This window comes from Emydura macquarii, unplaced genomic scaffold, assembly GCF_026122565.2.
Source record: "Emydura macquarii macquarii isolate MOO-44397 ecotype Brisbane River unplaced genomic scaffold, CSIRO-AGI_Emac_v2 contig_1644, whole genome shotgun sequence".
NCBI lineage: Eukaryota > Metazoa > Chordata > Testudines > Chelidae > Emydura > Emydura macquarii.
The window spans coordinates 8,101,656-8,129,075 of NW_027131781.1; the positions used below are offsets into that span (position 1 = coordinate 8,101,656).

At 38.8% G+C, this 27,420-nt stretch overlaps 1 protein-coding gene across 6 annotated transcripts in view; it reads right to left on the reverse strand.

Moving 5' to 3' along the window:
• The window catches only part of MEF2A (myocyte enhancer factor 2A), a 147,658-nt gene that overhangs the window by 68,801 nt on the left and 51,437 nt on the right, over positions 1-27,420 (reverse strand). For all 6 annotated transcript variants that reach the window (XM_067555601.1, XM_067555605.1, XM_067555600.1 and 3 more), the window contains one exon: positions 21,538-21,741. In XM_067555601.1, the coding sequence (XP_067411702.1) occupies positions 21,538-21,741 (204 nt within the window). The remainder of the gene's footprint in view (positions 1-21,537; positions 21,742-27,420) is intronic.

The following is a 27,420-nucleotide window of genomic DNA, read 5'->3' on the forward strand; positions in this document are numbered from 1 at the left end:
TCTAGGGTTTTGTAGATAGAGACCTCAGCCTGCTCAATACCACAGCAAACACGCCATTAAAAATCCTTTTAACCTTTCACTAAAGATAAAGAAGGAAAACGTTTTAAATATAAAGTATTAAATAAAGTTTTCATTTTATCAATATCCCTTGTTCCCCTTCTCTGTAGCTGTAGAGAGTTTTTAGAAGGAAAACCCTTTGTTTGATAGTCTCTTTGGTACTACTGGGGAAAACAGACGTTAACTGCAGCTGCTGTTGTTGCTGCCGCAATTAAAGTCTGATCCCATTTTATTCCACATGGTGTTTGGAATTCAGGTGGAGCCGGTAGAGACGGCCATGTTATCTGGGTCCCTCTCACTGACCTGGTCTGGTCAGAACATCTTGCAGGATTACGAAGATGAAGGGTCAGGGTCCAAGGAGATGGTGGGGGTGGCAGCCATGATGGTGAAGCTTGCGTCTATAGTCTTCATCTGTTCTTATTCCCCCCAAAAAATCTCTCTTTATAACCCCCCAAAGGGTGTGGTGCACAGAAGAACCCATCCCCTCATTTTGTTCACCAATTAGGCATAGTTTCCAACACACCAATTTGGTTAATTAATTTCCATATCCACATTTTATTCTGCTTGGAGTGGGGGATTGGACTAGATGACCTCCTGACGTCACTTCCAATCCTAATCTTCAATGATTTTTTTGTTTACCAAGAATGATTTCAATACAGTCCCTGAGTTATATCAGTAGACTTTTTTGTTTGGACTAATGGATGTTTTTCTGTGTATAGTACTCTATTAAAAATAACTTGACCCACTTTTCATGGTTAATTCCCAAACAAGCCAAATGTTGTAGGCCCTAATGTCACAACAGTCCTGTACTTAGTGCACCAACTGGTGTTCTTTTAGTCCTGCCTGTGGAACTAGGATCAGCATGTTCCCTACTCTCAAAGGCCCAGCAGCATTAGATCGACTACACATACTGGACTATATCTCTCTACCCCCCATTCTGGGCTTTCACCACAGAAAGATGTGAAAATGCAAAGGATTAGTAAAAAATAAGATTAAATAAAATAAAGAGTAGCCTTAGTCATTCTTCACTCAGACACTATACCATGCTTGAGGATGGAGAAGGAAAAGAAAAAGATTTTGTACAGACAGGAGTCAGTAACCCTCAGCAAAGATTCAACCCAGAAGCCAACGTAAGAATGGCTCAGTGTGCTTTGAGCTGAGGAACATACCAAGCACCCAGACAAATAGGAAAATATGTTTAACCAGCTTGAGACCAGTTCATCCACTTACTTGTATCTTCCAGACATTAGGATGGCTGGATATCACTGATGTTTGCTTGCAATAAGAAGGGAACATAGAGCCAGGTGTCACCTTTATATTATAGGCCCATATCATCCTCTAAAGGGATAAGACTGTGTTCCTCAAAACTTTTTCAATCACACCTCCCCTTACCTGTAATAAAACATATCCTCCCCTATTCCTTCTGGGAACCACTGTCGGAGCTGGGAGCCGAGAGCCAGGGCCGGAAACTATGGTAGGAGCTGGGAGCTGGAGCTGCAGCTAGGATCAGAAGCCAGGGCTGTGGCTGAAGAAAGAGTGGGATTGGTTGATGCTCCCTACCCTATCCCCAGGAGGCTGGCCCAGACTCTACCATGCCATCTCAAATGTTCCTCCACTCCCCCTCCTCCAGGGGGGCCTGCCCCACAGTTTGGGGACCGCTGGTCTAACAGATGTTAACAGGGAGAAGGAAAAGACAGCCTTGTGGAATTCTGCAAATGAGCATTCTCACGGAGAAGCAACTGCTTATCACTGACCTTTGGGATGTCTCCTAGAGGAATTAGGACAGGCATATTGGTTCTAAGAAAGAATGTAGCCATGTCAGACATTTGCACGGTAGTCTGGGAAATGCTTTTGATAGATTTAGTGTAAGGCCCCTTTATTGTTACTTATGCTGGACCTTCCTTTCCAGACCTTACAATGGTACTACATGTTTCATGAAGAGTGATTCAAGCGGAATTCTGTGGTCTTAATAATGTTGAGACTCTACTGATCTGTAGCTAAGGAAAGCGCCTCTTCCAGCAATTAAGGAAACACCTTTTCATTGTTAGAAATTTATTGTCCGAAACTGTTAAAAGCACATATAGTGAACTTAATTCTACAGCTTGAAGAGAGCCTCACTAGCATCTGAATCTCACAAGCATCTCACTAATAACTGCAAGAGAGAGATGGAAAGAAAGAACAGTGTTGAAGTCTCAACTACAGCTCTGAGTAATCTTGCTATCAATAGTGCTTGCCAAGCAGGCTGAGAATCAGCAAGAGATTACATGGAAGCTAGACAAAGGAAACCCGAGATAATGTATGCTAGATAAACTTTTGTTACGGATATGTTCTAGTTAATGATTGTATCTGTAATCATCAAAATATAAAATATCAATACAATCACACAGCATACTAAATTTTGAAGAGCATTTTAATACTTCTCAAGTATGGAGTCAGATTCTCATTGTATTTTAGGATTCTTTACATAGTATGTGGCTTTTTAAAATATAAAAACTGGTTACAAATGAGTATTGGCAACTGACTCTCTCTTATCCATGGCTCAACTTCTACTTAGTTATTTTCTGTGTCTTGAGTAGACAGTGCCTCTGTTCTTTAAGTATTTTGGGATGATCATGTACTAACTTTAGCCAAAGAGTTTTATCTGAAATGTATAGGCTTCCACTGATTTAAATACAGACCGTTTAGAATTTTATAGATCAGAATATAAATGCTAACAGAACAGTAACAGCGTTTGTGGAAAAACAAAAATATTTAAAATGACAGTCCACAATCACTGACTCACTTCTCTCTTTTACAATTACATTAGAGGAACAGAACTTATCCCATCTATGGAGTCTAAATGACTTAGCAGCAGATTCTATTAGTTTCATTCTCTAGCAATCATTTTTCTCTGGAAGTTTGTTTCTGCTTCCAATAAAAAACAAGGAAGCTGAAGGTAAGGTGCTAATGAAACCAAGTAGATCTGAAAATTCTATTTTCTTGAAATTGAAGGCAAAAATACAAATATCTTCATGTCAAAGGTGCAGCTACTCGATCTTTGTTAGCTCCAGAAACATTAATCCAGATGCTGGTTAGGAGAAAAAGAAACCGTAGCTTCAGATTATTTGGAGGCAAATAAATTAAAATATGATTTGTCCAAACATGAAACAGCAACATGAAAAGAGGATGCTGTATTTTTCATCAGCCCAAAGCTGTTATTTTTTTTAATCTATTCTACTTCTGGCAATTCTCCATATATCAGACATCAGGTAATACGCAATGACATTAACTAACTGGCAACAAAGACACTTTTTTTCTAACCGTGTCAGCTTTCCTAAAATCACCAATGATCTGTGCCATTTTTTAAAAAACATGTCAATGTTACTTAGTCATCACAATGCCAAAAGAAAACAATTTGCACAATGCCAACATAAAAATAAAGATGCTATCTTCATGTTTTACTTTTAGAGCGGATAAACACATGATTTTATGGGAAGACTGAAAAATTTGAAAGTTAATAAAAACATTATTTCATATTGAAGATCATCATACTGAATGAACTGTCTTTCAGGCTCAGGATATTTCTAAGAATAGGACAAAACTAGTCACAATCAAAAAAGATGTGTCTTCTCTTTTTCCAAAATATTTTTAAGTTTTGTCATTGTGAAAATATATTCACCTTCCTTGGAAACTATTTCTCCTCATCTAAGCTCAAATGGAAAAAATGTTTGGTGATTTGGGATTTTATTGCAATAGAAAACACTGAAAAACAAAAATTAAACAAAAAACATTCTTGGAGAGTACTGAATGTACAAGCTACTTTCCCACTGAATTATGTTCCAAAGCCCCTCTGATTTGATCTGGTTCTGTTTCTCTCCAGGTAAACCTGTCTTGGCATACAGATTATGGACAGTCAGTCCATAATCACTTACATAAAATGCCAATATCTGCACCAAAGTGGATCTGTTCAATTTCAAATTTAAAAGAAAAAAATCTTGCACACAAAATAACTACTTTTACATAATTCTTTAGTGAATCAAGACAGATCGGGCTTCTTTCTAAGTTAATAAGAAATCCCTTCATGCTTCCAAGGCTACACATGCATAGATTCACAAAGTTTGTCACTTCATTCTTGCTTCTGATAACTGACACTCTATTTTCTCAGATTGGTGCTAAAAAGTAAGAATTCTGATTATATCAACATTTTATTCTCAGTTATGAAATTATGTTTTCTACAATTTGATGCAAAAGTTGTTGAGAAGGAAACTTTGCAACATTTCCCCACCCCCCCTTCTTCATATAAAAAACTAACATAAAAGTTTGTAATTTTACATGTGGATTATCTTCAACAGTTCTTAGCTTAAGAAGACAGTAGTCTTCTTAACATTAAATAAGGTAACAAACCAGTATTTGGTTATTACATACCTCTTAAAATCATTTTCATTTTCTGCAAAATAATTATTTCATGTAGTAATCCCCCCCCCCCCCAATATTATGCATAAATCCAACATTACCAAATAGTTCAGTTTAGGACAACCTACAACTAGGTGTATAAATATATTTAGCTACCTAGATGGCTACACTGTGTTGGAACTGAGCCAGGAAGATCTAAAAGCCTATCAGAAGATTTTATTCTTCTGTTCCATTCCATCAGATTAATTTCCTTTCTATTATGATTGTGTCAAAGGTCAACACTGTAATACTGAATCTTTTTTTTTTTTTAAATCTTTAAGCAATCACAATCTTTGTATGCTTTCATAGACCAGTATAATGTGGCAATGTTGAAATCAAATCAGAATAATAAAGGCTGTTAACATGGGGACTGAAGTACCATAAATGTTATGAATTAAGGTACTATAAAACCAGTTAAATTTATACGAGAAGCAGTATTTTGTTCACTTCATTAGCATCATCTTCAAAAACTACATCTATTCTTAGACTAAGTCTCTTTACTTTCTTATAGTTTTAAAAAATGGCTGGGATTGATATTTTCTCAAGCAGTCAATGATGTGAAATACAATGTTTATTTCCAGGGCTGGACTTTAATCTTCAACCTGCTGCAGTAAACCATACATGTAGTCTAATGGAACGCCGTGAATGAACTGGAGGTCAACTTTTAGGTTAATAATCCCAACTGGTAGGACAGGTGGTCCATTTATCATTTTTAATCTTCGTTCGTTGACAGTGGGAATTGTTCGATGGCTGGAGATATTTCAAGTGAATAGGCAAAACTGACATACAATAGCATCCACAATCAGAAAAAGTTTACAGCGGTATGCAAAGACCACACTGCATCTGACTCAAAGTAGGATTAACAGTCTCCGTACAGTCACCAAGTTTAAGGCCAGAAGAGACCATTAGAATACCACAAGTCATTAAGGCCAGAAGAGACCATTAGAATACCATAAGTCATTAAATTTCAGCAATTTACCCCTGTATTGAGCCATATAACTTCTGTTTGATCACAGTATATCTTCCAGAAAGGCACCCAGTCTTGATCTGAATATGTCACGAGATGCAGAATCCACCATGTCCCTTAGCAGTTTGTCCAAATATTTTAATCACTCACTTTTAAAAAATTGTGCCTTCTCTCTCATTTGAATTTGTCTGATTTCAGCTTCCAGCTATTGGTTCTTGTTATACCTTTCTCCACTTGATGAAAAAGCTCTTGAGAACCAAGTGTTTTCCTCCCCATGAAAGTACTTGTACATAGTAATAAAGTCACCTCTCAATATTCTTGTTAACAAACTGAGCACACTGAGTTCTAAGTCTCTCACGGTAAGGCAATTTTCCAATATTCTTTTTAAAAGCTGGACACCTTATAAATCCTAGAATGGATGCAGTATTCTGGTAGATGCATATGCATAGGTAAAAATCACCTGCCTGTTCTTACCAACTACTCACTCTCATTTATACATCCACAGATTGCATTAGCTCTTTTTGACACAGCACTGCACTGGGTGCTCATGTTCAGCAGTGTGCCTACTGTGACCCCCAAATCGTTTTCAGAATTACTGCTTTTCTAGGACACAATTCCCCATTCTATAGGTATGGCCTATATTCCTTGGTCCTAGATTTATTGCTTTGCATTTGTCTGTCTTAAAACACCTTTATTTAATGGACCCATCTTACCAAGCAATCTAGGTCACTGTATAACTGCCCTTTGATCACTATTTATTCTTCTACCAGTCTGTTATCCACAAATTTTATCAGCAACGATTTTATATTTACTTCCAGATCATAGTTTAAAATGTTGAACAATGCCAGGTCTAGTACTGATCTATGCAGAACCCCACTAGAAACCCATTCCCCACGCATCTGACTATAATTCCCCATTGACAACTACTTCGAGATTTGTCAGACCATTCTTAATCCATTTAACATGTGCTTTAGTTTTCTCCCCCTGCCCCTAAGTCTAAGGAAGACAGGGAAACAATTCTGAAATCTCAGCCAATGAACAAAGACTCCAATAACTTTAGTTATCAGCGATGAGAGGCAGAAGGCTCTATACCAAGAAGTTTCCATAGGCTGGGTTACTCAATGGTAAGAGAGATCCTCCAGAAGATTGCCAACCACAGGTGGGGGATTCTATGCCCACCTTTTGGGCCAATCTCCCATTAAAGACGGAAATAGATATTGTCTCCTCCAAAACAATCATTCCCTACCCCATCATCAAGGTTCATGGACTGGTGCCTGCTTTAGGAAAATGCAAGTATTGAGTACCAGTGTCTGGAAGTGGGTCCCTGGGAAAAGCCTTTCACTCAGGTACATGAGGATTTAAGAGTGTAAAAGCCTCCAGAAGAAGGAAGATATTCACATGGTTCAGATACTGAAGCAAAAATCTGTGAAGCAGGAGCTGAGTGACTAGAACAGATGGAGCAGTTGGCTATGTCTGGATTTGAGGGCCCCACTGGCTCACAGGTGCATGGAGAATCCTGTTTCAGTCTTTCTACATGCTCCATAGACCCTACCTTTGTGATTTCCTCCTCAGTCTCCAAGAACCACACTATGACTCTTCAGTGGACCAAGTCCCTCCTCGCTGCTGACAAACAGCGATACGTTCACAGAGCTGCCCATATAAGCCTTTCTGCTCCCCAGTGCTGCAGAACCTCTCATGATGGTGCTGTCACAGATGGGTCAGTGCCCTCTTAGAGAATATGGACGCTGGCTTGCACTGAGGTTGCAGCACTGACCACTCTAAACATCTCCACCACTGACACCTGAGGGCTGCCACCTTCTGGGGAGGAGAGAAAACAACATAAGAATGGCCAGACTGGGTCAGACCAATAGTCCATCTAGCCCAGTATCCTGTTTTCTGACAGTAGCCAATGACAGGTGCTTCAGAGGGAATGAATAGAACAGGTAATCATCAAGTGATCCATCCCGTAGGCCCTTCCCAGCCGCTGGCAAACAGCAATCCTGTCTATTCTGGTTAATAGCCATTGATGGACCTATCCTCCATGAACTTTAGTTCTTTTTTTAATCCTATTATAGTCTTGGCCTTCACAACATCCTCTGGCAAGGAGTTTTTAAGAGAAAAGCACTTGTTGACTGTGACAAAAAGGGAATATTTCTGTCATCTATTTTTCTCCCCTTTACTTGTACTTCTTCCTCCCTTTCTTGCTGCTCAGCCTCCTATCATCCCCATTCTTCAGCCATTCTTTTTTATGCTAGTGTTTTTAAGAAAAATGATATCAGATGTTGGTGGAATAACAATATTTGATAGGACTAAATAACATGCTCAAGGGAGATACACATAATACTAAATGGAATCTGGATTGCATACCGAAGGTGCAATCCCAGAGTAGAATGCACACAGAATCCTAGTACCGGAAGGGATCTCAAGAGGTCTTCTAGTCCAGCCCTCTGTACTCAAGACAGGACTAAGTGTTATCTAGATCATCCCTGACAAGTGATTGTCTAACGGCTCTTAAAAACTTCCAATGACAGAGGATTCCACAACCTCCCTACGCAATTCATTCCAGTGCTTAACTACCCTGACAAGAAATTTTTCCTAATGTCCAACCTAAACCCCACTTGTTGCAATTTAAACCCATTGCTTCTTGTCCAATCGTCAGAGGTTAATGAGAACAATTTTTCTCCCTCTTTGTAACACGTGCATAAACTACATAGTCTAAATTAGTCATCAAAAAAGGAAGCTACTGACATTCAATATAGCTCTAAATTACAAACAATAGTGTTCTATATAACAAAATATGCTTTAAGTATAAGATCAAGAACTCCCCACCTATATACACAACATTCACCTACTGTGCAAAACATTTCATTACAACGATATCAACTATATTAGCAAAATAAGAAAATCATACACTTGGCTTTTAAAGCTATTTAAAAATACACTCTTCTCCAACTTTGGCAGCACGCATCAAGATCTACTTTCAGAGGAAAACAAATTTCAACAGATAAAATTAATCAACACCACTGAATGTATTAGTTTTATGGCTACTTAATAGCTACAAAGTAAATCAGGAGGGTAACAGAGAAAATGTGCACTGACTCACAACGTATGGAATCCCAGTGAAGTCAATGGGCTGTAAATCAAAGAATTTGGCCTCTATGTACCAAGAAGATGCTATACATTACTGCGTGGTATCAATTCCATTATTAAATGTGTAAGAATTCATCTCAACTACAGTGACTATGCACCCTAGAAGAAACTCGCAACTAAAGAAAGGAGTTTACAAATATGAACAATATGAAAATAACTTTTCGAGGTCTCCACTTTTAGGCATTAGTTTATCTTTCATTCCTGATGGAAGCTGTATTTTCTCTACCATTCAAAGAATGTCTAAAGATTGCCTCTTTGGCTGTCTTTTGGAAATACTGTAAAGCTTCTCTTCTGAAACCTTTCATTGGCTGGTTCAAGCCTTATCACCTTTTATATAGATTACATTAGTTGCCATCAGCTATCACTTGTTCTCTGATCCCTTGTTTCATGTACTGTATCGTGCTCTCTCAACTTATATAGCAGCTCTCAAGAGATATGATGGAAAATCTGTTACTTGGCTCACACAAAATAAGACTGGCCATAACCGATAAGTATTCAAAAGAGGGAACAATCCAACACAGGAAGGGAGACAGTACTAGTGTACTCCACTGCCAAAAAAAATCAGAAAATGGAAAAAAATTGAACACATTTTTAAAAATTTAGGGCCTATATACATGACAAGCAGAAGAGTAAATTTACCCCACGCTAGCCTGCTGTGGACTAACTGTCCACGTGGACCCTGCTGACACACATTAATGGATTAATGCATTTGGGTCTACTCCCGCTTCAAGGAGGACTAGACCAAAGTGCAGTAACAAATGATTAATACACATCCGCTTGGTCCACACAGTTACTCCACAGCAGGCTAGGGTGGGGTAGATTCACACTATCTTGACATGAACTAAGTGTTCATGAAGATCAGCCCTTAGTGTTTTTTCATTAACTTCACCTAAGTGCAAAAAGACTACAGAATTCTTTCAGGTACCCCCAAAATATGGCAAAAGCATACTACAGTCACATAAAAACGTAAAGAACTAATTTCAGTGAATATGTTGGTTATCTGTATCCAGGGATAAAAAACAAAACAAAACAAAAAGAGACCGGTAAAAACAGGAACACTACACCTACCTTCTTCCTTAGCTTTTGGCTTGTAATCCTAGTGTTCCAACACCAACTTCTCTGTTCTCTACAGTGTTACACTTGTCCTCAGGCACATGCTCCATCTGGCTATAGAGGTACATCTGCTTGTTTATGCTGCAGGCTCTGCATGTGCAGATGAGCTTTGCATATTGCACTCAAAGCCATGACCTTACAAACAAGTATCTTACAGTGCATATGCTGTTTTTGATTGTAAGAGAATATATACTGTTCCTTCAACCACACTTTACAATGAGAATATAGAAAAGAGGCTTATCCTTTAGCACGTTCGTGCAAGATGAAACATTGTATATGGGCTCCACATAGGGCATTAGCACTGTAAACAATTTATTAAAAACACCCTTAGTTGTTTATAATCCAAGTGTGATCCAATGTAAAATATATACTTCTATATCGACACATTAAATATTAGATTCAGAGCAGTGGCTTGTTTGCACTCTCTTAGGAAACTGCATATATGTGTACATCGGCTTGCTTCCAGTTATCAGAACAGTAAGATAGATCTACTTTTTTTCCTCTAATTTCAGCAGCAGCAATGACAATCTACAAGATAATACATGGACACAAACCTACTATTTCAACTGAAAAATCATCAATGCCATGCAAAGTCACCACAAGAAAAGCATTTCCTATTAGGTAAGTACTAAGATAATTTACACAAACATCAAGATCACCTTGATGTATTTCAAACCAGGAAACAATGGTCCCGTGACCATTATTCTCATAGACTATAAGGTCAAAAGGGACCATTATGATCATCTAGTCCAGGAGTGGCCAAACTATGGCCCACAGGAGCATTTCATCAGGCCTGCTCCCCCCTCCCCCGCCCTTCTCCCACCACATGGGCCCAGCAGCACCCTGACTGGAGCCGCTCCCGGCCCCAAGAAGTGCCATGCGGTGGCCCCTTCCTCCCCCCGCCCCTCCCCCCGCCCCAGATGTGGCCCTCAGGCAAAAACGTTTGCCCATCTCTGATCTAGTCTGACATCCTGCACAATGCAGGCCACAGAACTCCATTCACCCACTCCTGTAATAGACCCCTAACCTAAGACTGAGTTATTGAAATCCTCAAATAATGATTTAAAGACTTCAAAGTACAGAGAATCGACCAGAAAGTGACGTGTGCCCCATGCTACAGAGGAAGGCGAAAAGCCCCCAGGGCCTATGCCAATCTGCCCTGGGGGAAAATTCCTTCTTGAACCCAAATATGGCGATCAGTTAAACCCTGAGTATAGAGGCAAGACTCACTAGGCCAGACACCCAGAAAAGAATTCTCTGTAGTAACTCAGAACCCACCCCATCTAACACCCCTTCACAGGCCATTGGGCATTTTTACTGCTAGTAACTAAGATCAGTCAATTGCCAAATTAGGCTGTCCCATCATACCATCCCCTCCAAGCTCAGTCTTGAAGCCGGCTAGATTTCCTACTCTCACTGTTCACCTTGGAAGGCTGTTGCAGAACTTCACTCCCCTGATGTTAGAAACCTTCATCTAAATTTCAAGTCTAAACTTCCTGAAGTCCAGTTTATATCCATTTGTTCCCATGTCCACATTGGTGCTGAACTTAAATAACTCCTTTCCCTCCCTGGTATTTATCCCTCTGATGTATTTATAGAGAACAATCGTATCTGCCCTCAACCTTCTTTTGGTTAGGCTAAACAAGTCAAGTTCTTTGAGTCTCCTCTCATAAGGCAGGTTTTCCATTCTTCTGATCATCCTAGTAGCCCTTCTCTGCTCTTGTTCCAGTTTGAATTCATCTTTCTTGAACATGGGAGACCAGAACTGCACACAGTATTCCAGATGAGGTCTGACCAATGCCTTGTATAACGGTACTAACACCTCTCTATCTCTACTGGCAATACCTTGCCTGATGCATCCTAGGATCGCATTAGCTTTTTTCATGACCACATCACATTGGCAGGCAGCTCACAGTCATCCTGTGATCAACCAATACGCGCAGGTCCTTCTCTTCCTGTCACTTCCAACTGATGCGTCCCCAGCTTATAGCAAAAGTTCTTGTTATTAGTCCCTAAGTGCATGACCTTGCACTTTCCACTATTAAATTTCATCCTATTTCTATTACTCCAGTTTACAAGGTCATCCAGATCTTGTTGTATGATATCCTGGTCTTTCTCTGTATTAGCAATACCTCCCAACTTTGTATCATGCGCAAACTTTATTAGCACATTCCCACCTTTTGTGCCAAGGTCAGTAATAAAAAGGTTCAAAAAGATCAGTCCCAAGAGTGATCCCTGAGGAACTCCACTAGTAACCTCCTTCCAGCCTGACAGTTCACCTTTCAGTATGACTTGTTGTAGTCTCCCCTTTAACCAGTTCCTTATCCACCTTTCAATTTTCATGTCAATCCCCATCTTTTCCAATTTAACTAATAATTCCCCATGTGGAACAGCATCAAATGTTTTACTGAAATCTAGGTAAATTAGATCCACTGCATTCCCTTTGTCTAAAAAAATCTGTTTTCTTCTGAAAATAGGAGATCAGGCTGGTCTGGCACAATCTAACTTTTGGAAAACCATGTTGCATTTTGTCCCGATTACTGTTAACCTCGATGTCCTTAACTACTTCCTCTTTCAAGATTTTTTCCAGCACCATGCATACAACTGAGGTCAAACTAACAGGCTTGTAATTACCTGGATCACATTTTTTCCCTTTCTTAAAAATAGGAACTATGTTAGCAATTCTCCAGTCATACGGTACGACCCCTGAGTTTACAGATTCATTAAAAATCCTGGCTAATAGGCTTGCAATTTCATGTGCCAGTTCCTTTAATATCCTTGGATAGAGATTATCCGGGTCCTCATAGCAACATTGTTTAAATTAAATTATACCAATTAATTAATGTAGACGTTGTATTTTTTCAGTTACTAATTATCTGTGCAGACTGTCCAAGATAAAAAGATCTACTGCGTACTTCAGCGTATTTCAGTCAGAGTACAGTATAATCAAACCCATTTTATTATGCTAAGCACCATATTGAGAACAGAGGGAAAAAAACATGCAGCATTTTAGAACAATACATTAACGAACTGCCGTCCACACAAAAAGTATGACTGGTATAGATGCCAACTGTGAAGGCTGGTCACATTTTTAGATAACTGTCTGAAACACGCCAGTTTGATTTGTTTTACTGTTCACTGGTAGGAAAACTTTTTTTTAAACTCTAAAATTACACATAATTCCCTACTATTTCTATTCTTTCCAATTAGATTAAGGAGTTAATTTGGGAAAATCATTGTTTAAGTATAAAAATTGTTCTGGTAATGTCTTTTTAGTAACATACTGTCGTATGCAATGACTACATCAGTAATAACTGACTATAGCTCTGTAAAACTAGCAGTGCAAGTTCATATTTTGAGCATTTACAATTTCATGTAATACAAACTGTACATCTGATGTACAGAATTTTCAGTTCTTAAAATTGATAGTGGTCTATCCCAAACTATTGAAAAGATACTAGTTGCCTGAACATAGGTAGGATAAGAACAAAACTGACAAAACCCTTTTCTCAGGATGGACAAAGTGTTTTGTGCATTATATTCTAAAAAATCACTTATCTGATGAGAAAACCTTGTATCCTTGAAAACTAACAAACATTAAATAAGTGTAGCAGTTACATAAGGGAAACTGCATGAAAAAAGAATTTGTGGGATTTCACAGAAGATACTCCTTTTTCTTTTTATGAGACTAGAACACAATGTTAACACCATATGCTTTTGCATAGATTTTTTTTTTCCTTTAGGTGAAGCCATAAGTATGCCAACGAAGGAGATGGGGCAAAGAAACAAAGTCTACTTTCCTTTCTCCCACATGTGGCAGGTGCAAAAACCACAAACAGATTAATAGAAGATTTACAACTCAGTTGTAATGCCATTCAAGTGAGACCATCTAGCAGATGAATAATTTTCAGTGCAAGCCAGGGGTTTCATCCTGGGCAGTCGCAGCATGAAACAGCTCCAGTGGCTTGGCGGTATGGTGGTTCCAGCTATAAATGATCACTAGTGCTACTCCATCTGCAACACGGAGCAAAACAACAATTAATAATTGGAAACTAAGTTCCCAGAACTGTTCTTTTCCTTAGCCAGTCAATAATCAGCTCCCTTGAAAGAGAAAACTGCTATATGCCAGACACCCCAGAAGCAATGCTTCATAGTTGTGAACAGAGAGCTATCAGTGACTACTTTCAAGCCTCCTGAGCATGTTCTATTCTTACACTTTCTCTTTAAGCTGCTGCCCACTGAATGTCTTTTGTCACAAATAGCCTAGAAACACCAGTTAATCCATTCCTACCAGCAAAACTCCATTAGGGAGAAGAGGAGAAGGGAAAGACAGACTCAAAGGGCGGGGAAAAATAAATGGGGAGAGAAGCCCATGGAAAAGAGCTGGTAGAGAAGTCAAGAATTTGGGGATAAGCACGTTGTTAGAGACTGATGAGGAGAAGGGGAGAACTGGAAGAAAAACAGTAATGAGAGAAAAGAAAGATAAAGAAAAAAAGGGCAGATGAAAACAGAGAAAGAGGACAAAAACAGGTGAGCCATGGCAATTTACTGTACTAGAGCATAGCTCAGGGACACAACAAAAATTCCTACTTCTCAGTTTAGAAATCCGTGTTTTCCCTCCAATTATTTTTATATATAAGCCTGCAGCAGTGCAAGAAGATGTTCTCTGTTCAATTTTAGTTTGTTGTGGGTAGTAGTTCTTTCAAGTCCTGAACCCAGTCATTTGCAACTTTAAGAGGAGAAACTGCCTTCCAAATATTTGGTTTTTAATCTATTTTAGGCAAATCATTCAAGAGGTCACTAGAAAGGTTTTTTTTTCTTTAAACTGCTTATGAGTACATACAATGCTGCAAATTGGTGGTGGATTGGTTGGCTCCCTCGCCCTACAAAGCTCCATCCTCCCTACCCCACTACTGAGATAGAACTGCATTACATACCAACGTGCAAGGGGACAAAGCAGATCCTGAGGCGATTCTAAGCTACAGCAAATATAAATCGTGATTCCTAACTCACCAAACTCAACTAGGTAAGTGGATTTGTCAAGTGTTAACTTAATTATATATTTATACGTAAATAAAACTAACTGCATAATAGAATATAATTGTGTATATGCAATTGTAATTTAATATGTATAAAATATAATTGATTTATATCAAACTATATTCTTTTATATTAAACTCCTATAAAAGGTTTCCCAGTTCTCCTTAAATAACCATCTCACTATCCAGTTTGAGAGAGATTTTGGTTACAACTGTGCTTCTGGTGAAGGGACAGTTCGGAGAACTACACTATCCATATTACATTCTTTGAAATGACTGTACAACATAGCAAAATGCTTGAAAGTTAACATAATTCCATCTGTTTCATGACACTACAGTATAAACAAAAGGGGATAAGCATTGCAGGATATAAAGGCAGTTTCATCTCTTGAAAGTGGAGGAGCATGAAGTACTGGAGTTTGCCATTTGATACTACAGCAGAAATAAGAACTAACCATCTAGACACTGGACTTCAAAAAGATCAAATTTCAGATCAGTAGCCTGTAAGAAATCTAACAAGAGTGCTGGTAGCCTTTGGCCTCGAAAAATATTACTACTGTGACTTAAAGCAATGAATGACTCAGATAATCCACACAGGGTCCCCATATGTGGGGGAAGGGTACACTTCACCAGGGCCCAGAGGTCCTGAGGGGCCTGGCTCAGGCTGCAACCCCCATTAACATGAGGAAACAAATTTTCACGGCTCATGAGATGGTATGTATGGGATGAGGGATTGTGGTATGTGTGTGGGAGGGAGCCCATGTTACAAGTTTGTACTGGCCCGAAAAAGTTATGTTTGGGCCGAGTCCACAGTATGTTAGGTCAATTACCGTACAATTTTCAAAAGCATACAAGTGATGTAGGAGCCTAAGCTCCTATTTCAAAAGTGACAAACCTTAGGAGCAGTCTTGTAGCCGTGTTAGTCCCGGGATATTAGAGAGACAAAGTGGATGAGGTAGTATCTTTCACTGGACCAACTTCTGTTGGTAAGAGACACAAGCTTTCAAGCTGACACAGAGCTCTTCTTCAGACCTCTGCAACAGAAATTAGTCCAATAAAAGATATTACCTCCCCCTTCACCCAAGGGTTCTCAAACAGAATCATGACCCTCTGGGGTCACAAGCTTATTATGGGCGGGGGGGTGTGTGTGTGTGTGTGTGTGTGTGTGTGTGTGTATGTGTGTGTGTGTTTGCGAGCTGTCAGCCCTCACGCATGCCGGTAAGGATGGCATGGCAGGCAGGAGGTCACTCTTGGGGGCAGGGGTCAGCACAGCCTGAAATAGTTGCAAAGAGGGTCCCAGCAAAAAAAAGTTTGAGAACCCCTGCTCTAACCCTTATCAGCCAAAGTGTATGGGACTTAGCCTCCTAAGCATCTAGGGCTATGTCTTCACAGATGGCGGCAAATTTGCCGCCACCAGATTGACTTATCTGGATCGACTGAGCAGTCAGTGAAGACCCGCTCAGTCGATCCAAAAATTGACGTATTAAGACCACCTTCTCAAGTGGCGCAGTGCAGTGAAGATGGCACACAGAACAGAAGTCGACGGGAGTTACACAAGTTTTTTGCGTAGTTTGCGTAACTCCAGTCAACTGCCGCTGAATCTCTGATGTAAGTGAAGACAAGCCCTTGGTCACTTCTGAAACTGGGACTTAAGGCTTGTTTACAAAAGTGAGATAATGCACTCTACTGGGATGTGATTTCTAAAGCATACTAATGTGCTACACATCACTTGGTTCATGTAGACCCTGCTGGTGTGCACTAAAGGTTCTCTAGTGCACAGCACTAGGTTAAAGTGCACTAAGGAACCATTAGGGCACACAAGAAGGATACCTAGACCAAGTAATGCACAGGATGTTCGTGTATTTCAGAAATCACACCACAGAAGAACGCATTAGATTTTTTTGAAAACGTTTCTCTTCATCACTAGAGCTTATTTGGAAAAAAAAAACAAAAAAAACCCCCACAATTATTTTATAAACTGCTTTTTATACAAAAAAAAATCATAGCCAACAACTAATTCCTAGGCATCGAATACTGAAAAATCACCGTAAGGAAGACAGACATTCAGAGGGTATTTGCTAACATCACAGAGTAGCCAAACAGGTGACAGTTGTTCTCTTATTGTCTCTTTTTTACCTTGGAGAGAAACAGCTTTCAGATCCATTGGACTAAATGATTCAGAGTACTTGCTAGCTAACCAGATTCCTAACTGCAGTTCATCACTCCTTTGTCAAACTAAATTAGAATCATTTCATCTACAGTTCAAATGCTAATTGAATACTACCATACCAGAATATCAATGGTTTGTAGAAAATTGAAGACAAAGACAATGACAAAGTAGCAGTTTTAAGGTAAGAAAAATCAGAGTTAAGGCTTTCACTTTGTCTCTGAACTATAATATTGTGTTTTGTTATTGTAAAAAACTGCATATTTTACTTAAGCTGTGTGAATTATTGCAGAACATATGAGTTAAAGATAGTGAAGGTTTAAACCACAAAATTCTTGGCTTTTGTCTGTTTAAAGTGAGGCCAACATTAAAAATAAAATAACATTGTGTGTATTGAATGTGCTGTTGGTTTTTTTGGACATGATAGAAGAGAGCAAATAATTTTCACTATGATCGATATCTGGTCTGGTAGTCTTCCTGATAACACAAAATGCAAACAGTAATATGATTCTTTCACAGACATCCTAGAGGTTTCTTAATAATGCTTAGACCACTGTTTCCATCATGAATAGGAACATACAGGGCCATCCCTAGGGTAGGATGGATCGGGGCAACCGCCCCAAGCCCCATGCTTTGGGGGGGGCCCACTCCAGACCGGGCAGGAGGCAGGTGGCTACAGCCTACCTTCCGGCTGCACTCCGGACTGGGAAGGAGCCGGATAGTCACATACTGAGGGGGCCAGGCCCCCAGGCACCAGCCTGTGTGGGAGGGCACTGGACCAGCCCTTCACAACATGCAACGGGGGCAGGGAGCGTAGCTCAAAGCCTCCTACGCCCTCCCCCCGCCCCCCCATGCCCTCTGCATGTCATGAAGGGCCAGGCCGGGGGCCCTCTCCAGGCCGGGGTGTGAGACCACCCCGTCTGGACTGTGGGGCTGGAGCAGGAGAGCCAGCCGCTGTATGGGGAGGGAGGCGGGTGGTTGCGCTAGAGCCGGGCTCTGCCACCCCACACAGGAGAAGGTAAGTGGCATGTCTCCCCCCTGCAGATACAGACCCCCTCTCCCTGGGGCAGCTGGAGGTTGGTGCAGTCTTGTGGGAGCCAGGGACCCCTCCCCTGCCCTGCACGGGGGGCGCGAGGCCTGGGGAGTAGGTTGGCCCACAGGCTTGGCCTCTGAGCACCCAAGACCCAGTGTATGCCACTGGAGCCAGGCAAGGGACCCATACAGGGATGGCCCTGGGATCATAACCATATTTAGAAGCATAATATACCATGCTCTGTGACTCAAGTTCAAGAGCTGCCTTCAGACTTCAGTTCCTCAAAGATAGGTTTCGGTTTCTGATTAAAAGGATGTACTGTTTATAGTTCCTTTGCACTCAATAGTGGCTGGTTACTAAGGGTATGTCTTCAGTTACGGCAGCGAACTGATCTATCCAGATCGATTAAGCAGACAGCGAAGACCCACTCAATCGATCCGGAAGTTGACGCATTAAAACCAGCCCCTCAAGTGGCATAGCACTGCATAGACAGTGAAGACACCGCACAGAAGAGGAGTTATGAAGTTGACAGGAGTTACACAACCTACGCAGAGTAGCTTGTGTAACTAATTCCCATCAATTGCCACCGAATTTCAAGCTAAGTGTAGACCTGGCCTAAGTTGCACTAGAAAAGATCAGTTGGGCAATCTTAACTCTCACAATACAAAAACAAAGAGAAACCCAACTAAATGTAAAGGCAACCAATATAAAACTGAACAAAATTGGTTTTTTGTAAAATACACACTGTACGTAGGATTAAGCCATTGAACACATTACCATAAGATTATTCCACAATACAATGGCAGCTATGAATGAGGTGTAATAAAGGTCATTTGGAATGGACAATGTGGGTGAAAGATTGTGAACCCTTGGGGAATGAACTGTCTTTTTTTCCCCTCTATGTTTCCACAGTGCCCAGCATAATAGGGCCCTGGACCATGGTAATATAATAATGCCCCAGGATTCCCACCTGGAGCTACTAATATATGAACTGCCTCTGAATGGCTAACAACTTTATGTGAAATACATTCTGTGATTTTTAGGGGGAAATAAAAGGAGGCAGTAAGTCAGGTTTTTTCTTATGCCACTATGTTACAATACCAGGATGCATCTGAAAATCATAAAAATAAAGGTGTGTGTAAGATTACATGAGCTTCCCCTGAATTAAAGCATTTTATACATTCAAGTTAAGAGAAAAGAGGCCCACAATTTTATTTAAAGTTCAACCTCATGGATTTAGGCCACAATTCTATGTCCCCAAAGCCCCCATGCAAATCTGTGAGAATTTACTCAGATGTTATGTTAACGAGCATAGTATAAATACCTAGACACAGCAACTAGAATATAAAAGGGACCTTTGAAACAGAACAAGCAGGATATTTATCTTTTAAAAAAAAAAAAAAAAAAAAAAAAAAAAAAAAAAGCCAGCCTTCCAGGAACAGATCCCATCCAAATCAAGGAGGAAAAGTAGCTGAAGTTGAGCAATTATTTGCATCCTGGCAGGCAAAACTGTCCTGCCTTTCCCTCACCTGAAAAATTATCTGTTAATTATCTAAGCAGCAACACCTAAGAGAACTGCACAGTAATTTTAGGGGATGAATTCAATGTGTCTCAGATAACAGGTTGAGAATGTAGCACTAGCAGGTTTTAAAAAAAACAAATACAAAAACAAAAAACCATTCATACCCCCTAGCGCCAATCATTTCCTTGTGAACACAGCCAATTTGAAATGCAATCAGTGATAAGCATGACATTCTACATTGTCCCTGTGAGACTTTTCATAGGAGAACTGAATATTAGCCATATAATATAACATTTACTTTTTCATCTGGAGTGCAACTCAAGGGAAAGAGGTCAGCCTACCTTACCTACCTATGATGATTTTGGTAATCCACCAATCTGGATAATACCAGTTTCACTGGCCAGACTGGAGGAAGCAATAATTAGATATTTGGGCAAGCAACAGGAAATATAGATGGATATAACTGTGATAATTAAATAGGAATGCATGCAGTTCTAGCCAGGAAAAACTCTTGAAATTAAATCTTTCTGAAAGTTCCTAAAAAAACTAACTAATCTAGGACTGATAATCTAAGAACTACATACAATAAAACTGTAGAAAAGGCACCAAGGGGTCTGTAGCACCAACACAGACACAGTAAGAGCTCCTTGTATGTTATCTGCAACAACAGAACTGAGGATTAGGTTTTCTCAGGTATGTCCATACTTCATTTGTGCTAACCCAAAAGATGCAGTAAATATTTCCTAACCTCTATACAATATGGGTTGTTTTATCACAATTACAAATATCAAATATAACTAGCAGGTTGACATCTTTCCCTTGCTGACCAACTGGAAATTTTTCAAATTTCAAATGTCTCCTGAAATTTTTTAAAAGGAAATATGAAGCGCTTGTTTACTCCCTGATTTTCTGTTATTATGAATTTTGTTTGGAGATGGATCATGAACAGGACCCTTCCTCATCATCTTGTGGGTTTTCAACAGTTTGTTAGCACTTGCCCTCCCCATTGTTATGTTTCTTACCCTTGCATGTGTACACACACACACACACACACACACACACACACACACACACACACACACACACACACACACACACACACACACACACACACACACACCCCTCCTATCTGTGATTTCCATTTCATGCATCTAACCAAGTGGGTTGCAGCCCTTGAAAGCTTATGCCAGCAGAAATTCGTTAAGTCTTTAAGGTGCTACAAGACTCTCGTTTTTGCTGTATACAGACTAACACGGCTACCCCTCTGGAACATAAACCTACAGTAATGGAATTTTGAGAACTTTTACATGTTTTATATACTGAACAAACAAGGAAACCAGATACCTCCACATTCTCATTGTTTTTATCCTCTCTTTGATTACTACTAAAAGAAACGGGGAAACTACTGAAAGACTTTTTTTAAAAGTACAAAAATTGTTTTAATACAAATGAAAATTTATCAACACATTTTGCCATAAAAATAGATTGACACTTCAATAATAAACCACCACATAGTTGTGCAACAGATAATACGACAGACCAAATTCTGCTCAGTTACATTGTGCAATCCTTTGAAAGTAGTGCAGTTACATGTGAAGCCATACAGAACTTGGCCCATTAAATACCAAGAAAAGACATGCTAGCTTTTATAAGAATTCAGCCGCAGTATGGAAACGCTCCAATTGAGAGGAGAACCCATAGTTTCTAATATCAATTAGTTTAGAAATTCAACCATAAAATGGGAATTGATGTACTCATAGTAGTCGTGCTTTAATTATTAACACAGAGAAGCAAACAAATATCTACTAGTAAATATTCACATTATTCTATTACTATGGAAACTGTGGTTTTTTCCCCACCACTAAATGTGGCATTAGCTATAAATAAGCAATACAGAATAACTGAAAATTAGCCATTCATGTTTAATGACTACTGTTTTTTAAATATTTACTCAAAAATACTTTAGTAAACCTACTTTAAACAGTCTGTACTGCTCAACACTTTACCAAAACAAATATTAGAAAGATAAGAAAATTGATCATCTTTTCAAATTGTTACCTCAACAATATCCGAGTTGGTTCTGCTCTCATGGGGTTCATTGTATTCTGTGTATTTCAGCAGAACTTTGTCCATATCAGTGCTGGCATACTGAAAGAGTTTGTTAGAGCTGTTAAAAATGATGAGTGCTATTTCACAGTCACAGAGGACACTAAGTTCGTATGCCTTCTTCATTAATCCAAATTTCCTCTTCGTAAAAGTCACCTACACAAGAAAAGAGTGGAGGTTTTTCAAATGACAGAACAAAACTTTGAATTCCTATATTTAACACAAATGAGTGTTAGTTGAGAACTGGCACTTTGTACTTCCAGTAACAAGACATCTACTATAAGCATGCAGGCAAGTTTAACATTCACCGTGAATTTTCATTTCTCCTACTCAAGTATAGTCATGTTATTTACACAATGTTATTACAGTGAAATAGAAGTTGGTGGGAACAGTATCTTCTATTAAAAACATAACTATACAAGAGCCAAACTATTAATTATAATAAATAAAATTAGTCAGAGCTGCTAAATGGAAAAAACTTGTCCCTAGAAACCCTGGAGCCCAGATATATGGAGAGGGTCAGACTTTATAAGCTGGTACATGAAGTGACATTATCTACTTACCCCTCATTGTCACCGAAAACTAAGATTTTAATATATATAATGGAAAAGCATAGAAAGCAGAACAATAATTGGCAAGATCAAATGCCTCTATGCTGATTTTTATTTCCTTTTACATTTAAATGTTCTGAATATACTTTCACTTTCTTGGTTCAATATTTCTTTTTCTTTCAATTGTCTTCAAATGGAAATTGCAAGAATTTTGATAAATGGATAGAAAAAATGTTCTTATTTCACTGTAGCTTTTCTGTAAGTTCCTCTATAACCTCGGCTACTTTGGAACAGCAATTCTCTTCACTCAAAGAAACAGATATACTGACAGTAACCGTTTATTAGGGAGCCTTTGATAGTGGAACAGCACTGTTGTACATGCTGCAGTATACTTGGACAGGGGCCCTTTTTATATCACAGATCAGGTACTTAAATGAGGTAAAATATTGAAGAAAGTTTTAACCCTAGACATACAGAATACAAAGGAAAGATCTTGGTACATTAATGCTGTATTAAAAAAATCCAAGTCTTCAAAGAATTAGGTGTATTAGAGGTAATAGGAGGGGGGCAAGAGAACCACCACCAAAACTACTACAACCCCTAATCTAGATATTCTTGAATTGAGGCCCAACAGTGATTTAGTGTTATCTCCATTCTTAAGAGAATATTTGAATCCTTGACCACTGAAAAGGAAAGTCGTATAGATAATCTGTCTTTTGCCCTTCCTACTAACCTAACAGCTATTCTCTTCTATTGACTAATCTCAGACTGTGCACAGCTCCCCATTACAATTAAAAAAACATATTACAAAACTCTACTGAGTTTATTATGCTACATATTGAAATATTTTTGACAAGGGCATCCCATGTTTACTTAATCTACCATATCAAACATTTTATGTATACATTTCTACAGCACTTACTCACTAGGAGAAACTACTAAAATCTATAGTTACACAGGAAAACTTTCTTGGACTGGAATTGCACATTGTTCCCAAAGGCACTCATTGCACAAATATGATTTTGTTAAATGAAAACTAATTCTTTTTAACAGGAAAAAACCAAGATGACAAATGCCACCACTAAAATCTTAACATGTCACGTACAAGACTATTTAGGAAATATTAAACTGTCAAACAGTTCTATTACATTTTCCCTCATCTGTAATAGAGATAATGGACAACTTTATACAAGTGTTGTGATTCAGAGATATTAAGGCCAGAAAGGACCATTGTACTCATCCAGTTTGTCCTGTATAACTCAGACCAGAGGACTTCTCTGAATTAATTCCTGTTTGAACTATAGCCAACCTTTTAGAAAAACATCCAATCTTGATACTTACATCAAGTAACAATTACTACATATTGCCAGACAAAAGCTACGTTAACCACGTGACACCATGCAATAACCATGATAATTATTAATGCACTTCAACGTCTGCAATCTGTATTAAACTATTTTTTAAACAGATATTTGATTCTTTTCTTATTCACCACCCCCATTGTGTCACTACCATGAAAAATTAATGTTGTCATGGTGCTTTAATTATGCATTCCCAAATCTTAACATGTTTAGTTTTCTCTTTGACATTTGACCGTAACACTGAATTTTCTGGGTTTATGTTTGGTGTCGAGAAACTACAAATTCCCCTTAGCATTTAACCACATATTACCACTATATACTCTCAACTTAACTTCATCTAAATATGGTGTGCCTGACAATTTTTTTATAAGAAAAAATTTCATAAGTGAGTACTAAACAAAAAACTGTGCGTATATTGTCATGTGACATTCCCAATGATCTGAAGCTATGAAGTAAGAACTTAAAAATTAAAAGTAAAATGCTTTAATGGCCTGATTCATTGGCCATACTGGATCAGCACAAAGCAACCAGTGCATACTGTCCAATTAAGTTACTTTTATAGCTACTTTGTTCCATACAGTCTGACTGCTTTGAAGAAGCAATTTTTCTCTCCCCCATGTCCTCCCATTTCCCCCTGCCTCTTGTATCTTCCTGCATTCCTCTGAACACACCCCAAAATCCATCTCCCTCCTATATAGCCATGGGAGTTTGGGACAGAAACTCCAGACTGAAGCCAGCCATTAACTCAGTCAAGCAGCCACATCAAACACAGAAGCAACTGCAGCAGGGTCTTTCGACACCAATAATGCTATCAAATTCTTTTCCCAATTTTTACTCTGGATATTCTCGACCCTGGGCTGATTGACAGCTGTTATTTATTAATATCATCTAGCTTTTTAATAGCACTTTTCATCCATTGATCTTAGAGAGCTTCACGAGGAAAGTAAGCATCATCCCCATTGGGGCACAGGGAGTTGAAGTGACCTGCCTAAAACTGGGAACAGAGCAGAGGTCACCTCAACCCCAGACCGGCACACTATTAGGCAACTATGCTTACTTCTGCAGTCACTTCATCTCAGCCTCACATCACTTGTCCTATATGCCTGCTTTACCTCCCTCCTCACCCTTCACTGTCCCCTCTCCCTACTTTTCCATTTACTTATTCTCCCCTTGATGAACTCTCTTCACACACCAAAACAAAAAACAAAACAAAAAAAAAACAAAAAAACACCTCATATAACATGATGTTTGCAAACCAAAACACTGTTCATTTGTATTCATATGTTGTATCCTTTCCCATCACCCCTCATCTGTCTTGTGTATTTAGATTGCAAGTTCTTCAGGGGAGAAACTATTTCGCACTCCATATAGGGCCTGTCACAAATGGAGCCCCAATCTCAGTTGGTCTCCAGGTACTAATATAATTAAATAATAAAAGCACCTCCTCTCTTTCAGAGAAAATCATGACAAATGCCCCTTTGAAAATGACCATCATCTCCCATATTTCTGAATGAAAGTGAAGCCAACCTTTCTTCAAGGGAAGATGATGACCTCTAGGCTGTCTGGAGGCAGAGAGGAACATTGGGAAGAGAAGGTGAATGCTGACAGTCATTTTAACTAACAGAAACCTGTGGCTTCAGTCACACCTGTGAACAGTGGGAGATGGCAGCATTTTGAAAGAGTGCAGTCCATGGAATTCTCTGTGGTAGAATACTATTTGTCAGCATTTGGTGAAGGAGAAACTTTCTGTTATGAATAATGGGAAAAAGTTACCATTTATTTTAATTAGATTTTAAAAATAAAAAAAAAAGTAGCCTAAGCACAAGACTTCAGTGAGTTAACTATAAAAGGGAAATTTGAAGAGCCTACTTTACAATCACTGGGGATAAAAACAAGCCTGACACCAAATACTACATATCTTAAAGGACTTTTTTTTTTTTTTTTTTTTTTTTTAATTTAAACAAGTTTTCTTGTAAATGTGCAAAAAATCCATTCAACACTCAGAATAAATATTTTGCTGTGCATTTCATACATAGCAATTGTTTCAATCCTTGCTTTAAGTACAAAACAACTCAACTTTAATTATGGAGTTGCACTGGCATTGCCATATTACAAATTCATAAGCCACTACACCTCATGTTTAACAGCTGTCAGAATAACAATATTTTTGTGAGCCAGTGCTAAATCGTTTTCATTGGCTGCTTGGGTTGGTTTGTTTTTAATTATTGGTATCTACCTTTATGTTGAGCAAAACAGCATAAAACGAGTTGTTTGGAGTGACAAATGTGAGTTGAGTTTTCTGTGGAAGCTGGGTGAGGAAACTATCAACACATCTTCTACATCAAGATATTTTTCCATAAGTAAAACTGTTAGTGCTGCCTCTTCACTGCCAACTACACCGTAAAATACATTCTGTACTCTCAATGTCTTCTGGTGGGAAGTATCATTAAAGGAAATAGACATCAGATCTACACAGCATACTGCCAATAGCCTTTTTATTAAAACTATATACTTCTTCATTAAAATGGCTCTTGGCAACATAAACCTAGTGTCTGCAGTTTCCTATAAAGCTATAAAATAAAGTGTTGGCGTCCATCTGAAAATCAATTGCAACGTATGTCAAATAAAGTCTCTGCAGAGGGCTTATGAATTTTGGAAAGCTATTCTTATCGTAGTTGCAGATGTTAGCAAGCTACCTGCAATGGAATATACAAGTCAACGGTCTTGTATATTAACTCTTCTAATGAATTACTGCATGACCTTGTTCCTTAGTTTTACTCATCTGCAAAATGGATGCAACTCAGCCCCAGTAAGCAGAAGGAACATTGAAGTTTAAATGTTTGAAAAGGCTTGGTTATCATTGGATTAAGAGAATATATGCAAAACATTATTGCCATGCTAAATTACTGAATTCCTAATATACAAACCAGCCAGTTTCTAAAAGTAAACAGTTGGTGTATGGGAAGCTGTACCATAAGAGCAGTGCTCTGGCTACCAGTGCCAGGGCAGGATCCTTAGCAACATATTTCAATTTATTTCTCATTTTACTCATACCAAAATGTGAACTCTTATTTCATAATTTTGCCAGAGTTCAGAATCCTCACTCCCTACCCCACAAATTGTATACCATAATTGAAAATTAAATAAGCTGTCATTTTTGTAAAAATAGTATTCCACTGGCTTACAATATAGAATAGCACTTGCTTGTATAGATATAATAATGCACAAAGCCTGACTTGGAACCTCAAAACAGCTGCTTAATTCTTCTTAAAAATGAAGCACCAGAAGTAAATGAACAAGGAAAGTGGAAACAAATAGATACACAACAGAAAGTGAAATAAAATGAAAGGAAGGAAAAGGTAGTGACTAGAACGCATGTTTCTGAATGATTTTGTATAAGAATTAATTTTGGAAAGCCTTGAGATAACCAAATTACAGGAAATTACTTATGTTATTGCACAATTTTCACTCTTTTAAATGAGACAATTTTAATATTCAAATATACTGTCCCTGATAATACCTCATCTTTATTCCCTTTTACTGAAAATAAAAGATTTTGATACATTTGGATTTTGCTGTTTGGTTGGTTGGTTTTTTTTAAAAGTCATGCAAGATACACCTTGCAAAATAGTAATAGCCTGCAAATTAGATAAGCATCAATTAGAAGTTATGATCTAGTCCTTCCTCCTAGTTCAGCGATTTCATGTGTTCCAAATAACGTAGTTTACAATTAGGAAAATAATTATAATGGAATCTAGTAGGACTTCAAGTTTAGACTGAATTGTTTTTCCCCCCTAGTGGTACCCATACAAGCCGGTTCTAGCGCCTCTTGTAGCAGCGTGCACATGTGTCCGCATATAGGCCCCGCTGGATCCCCCTCCCTTTCAGTTCCTTCTTGCTAGAACCCTGGAGGGGAAGGAGGG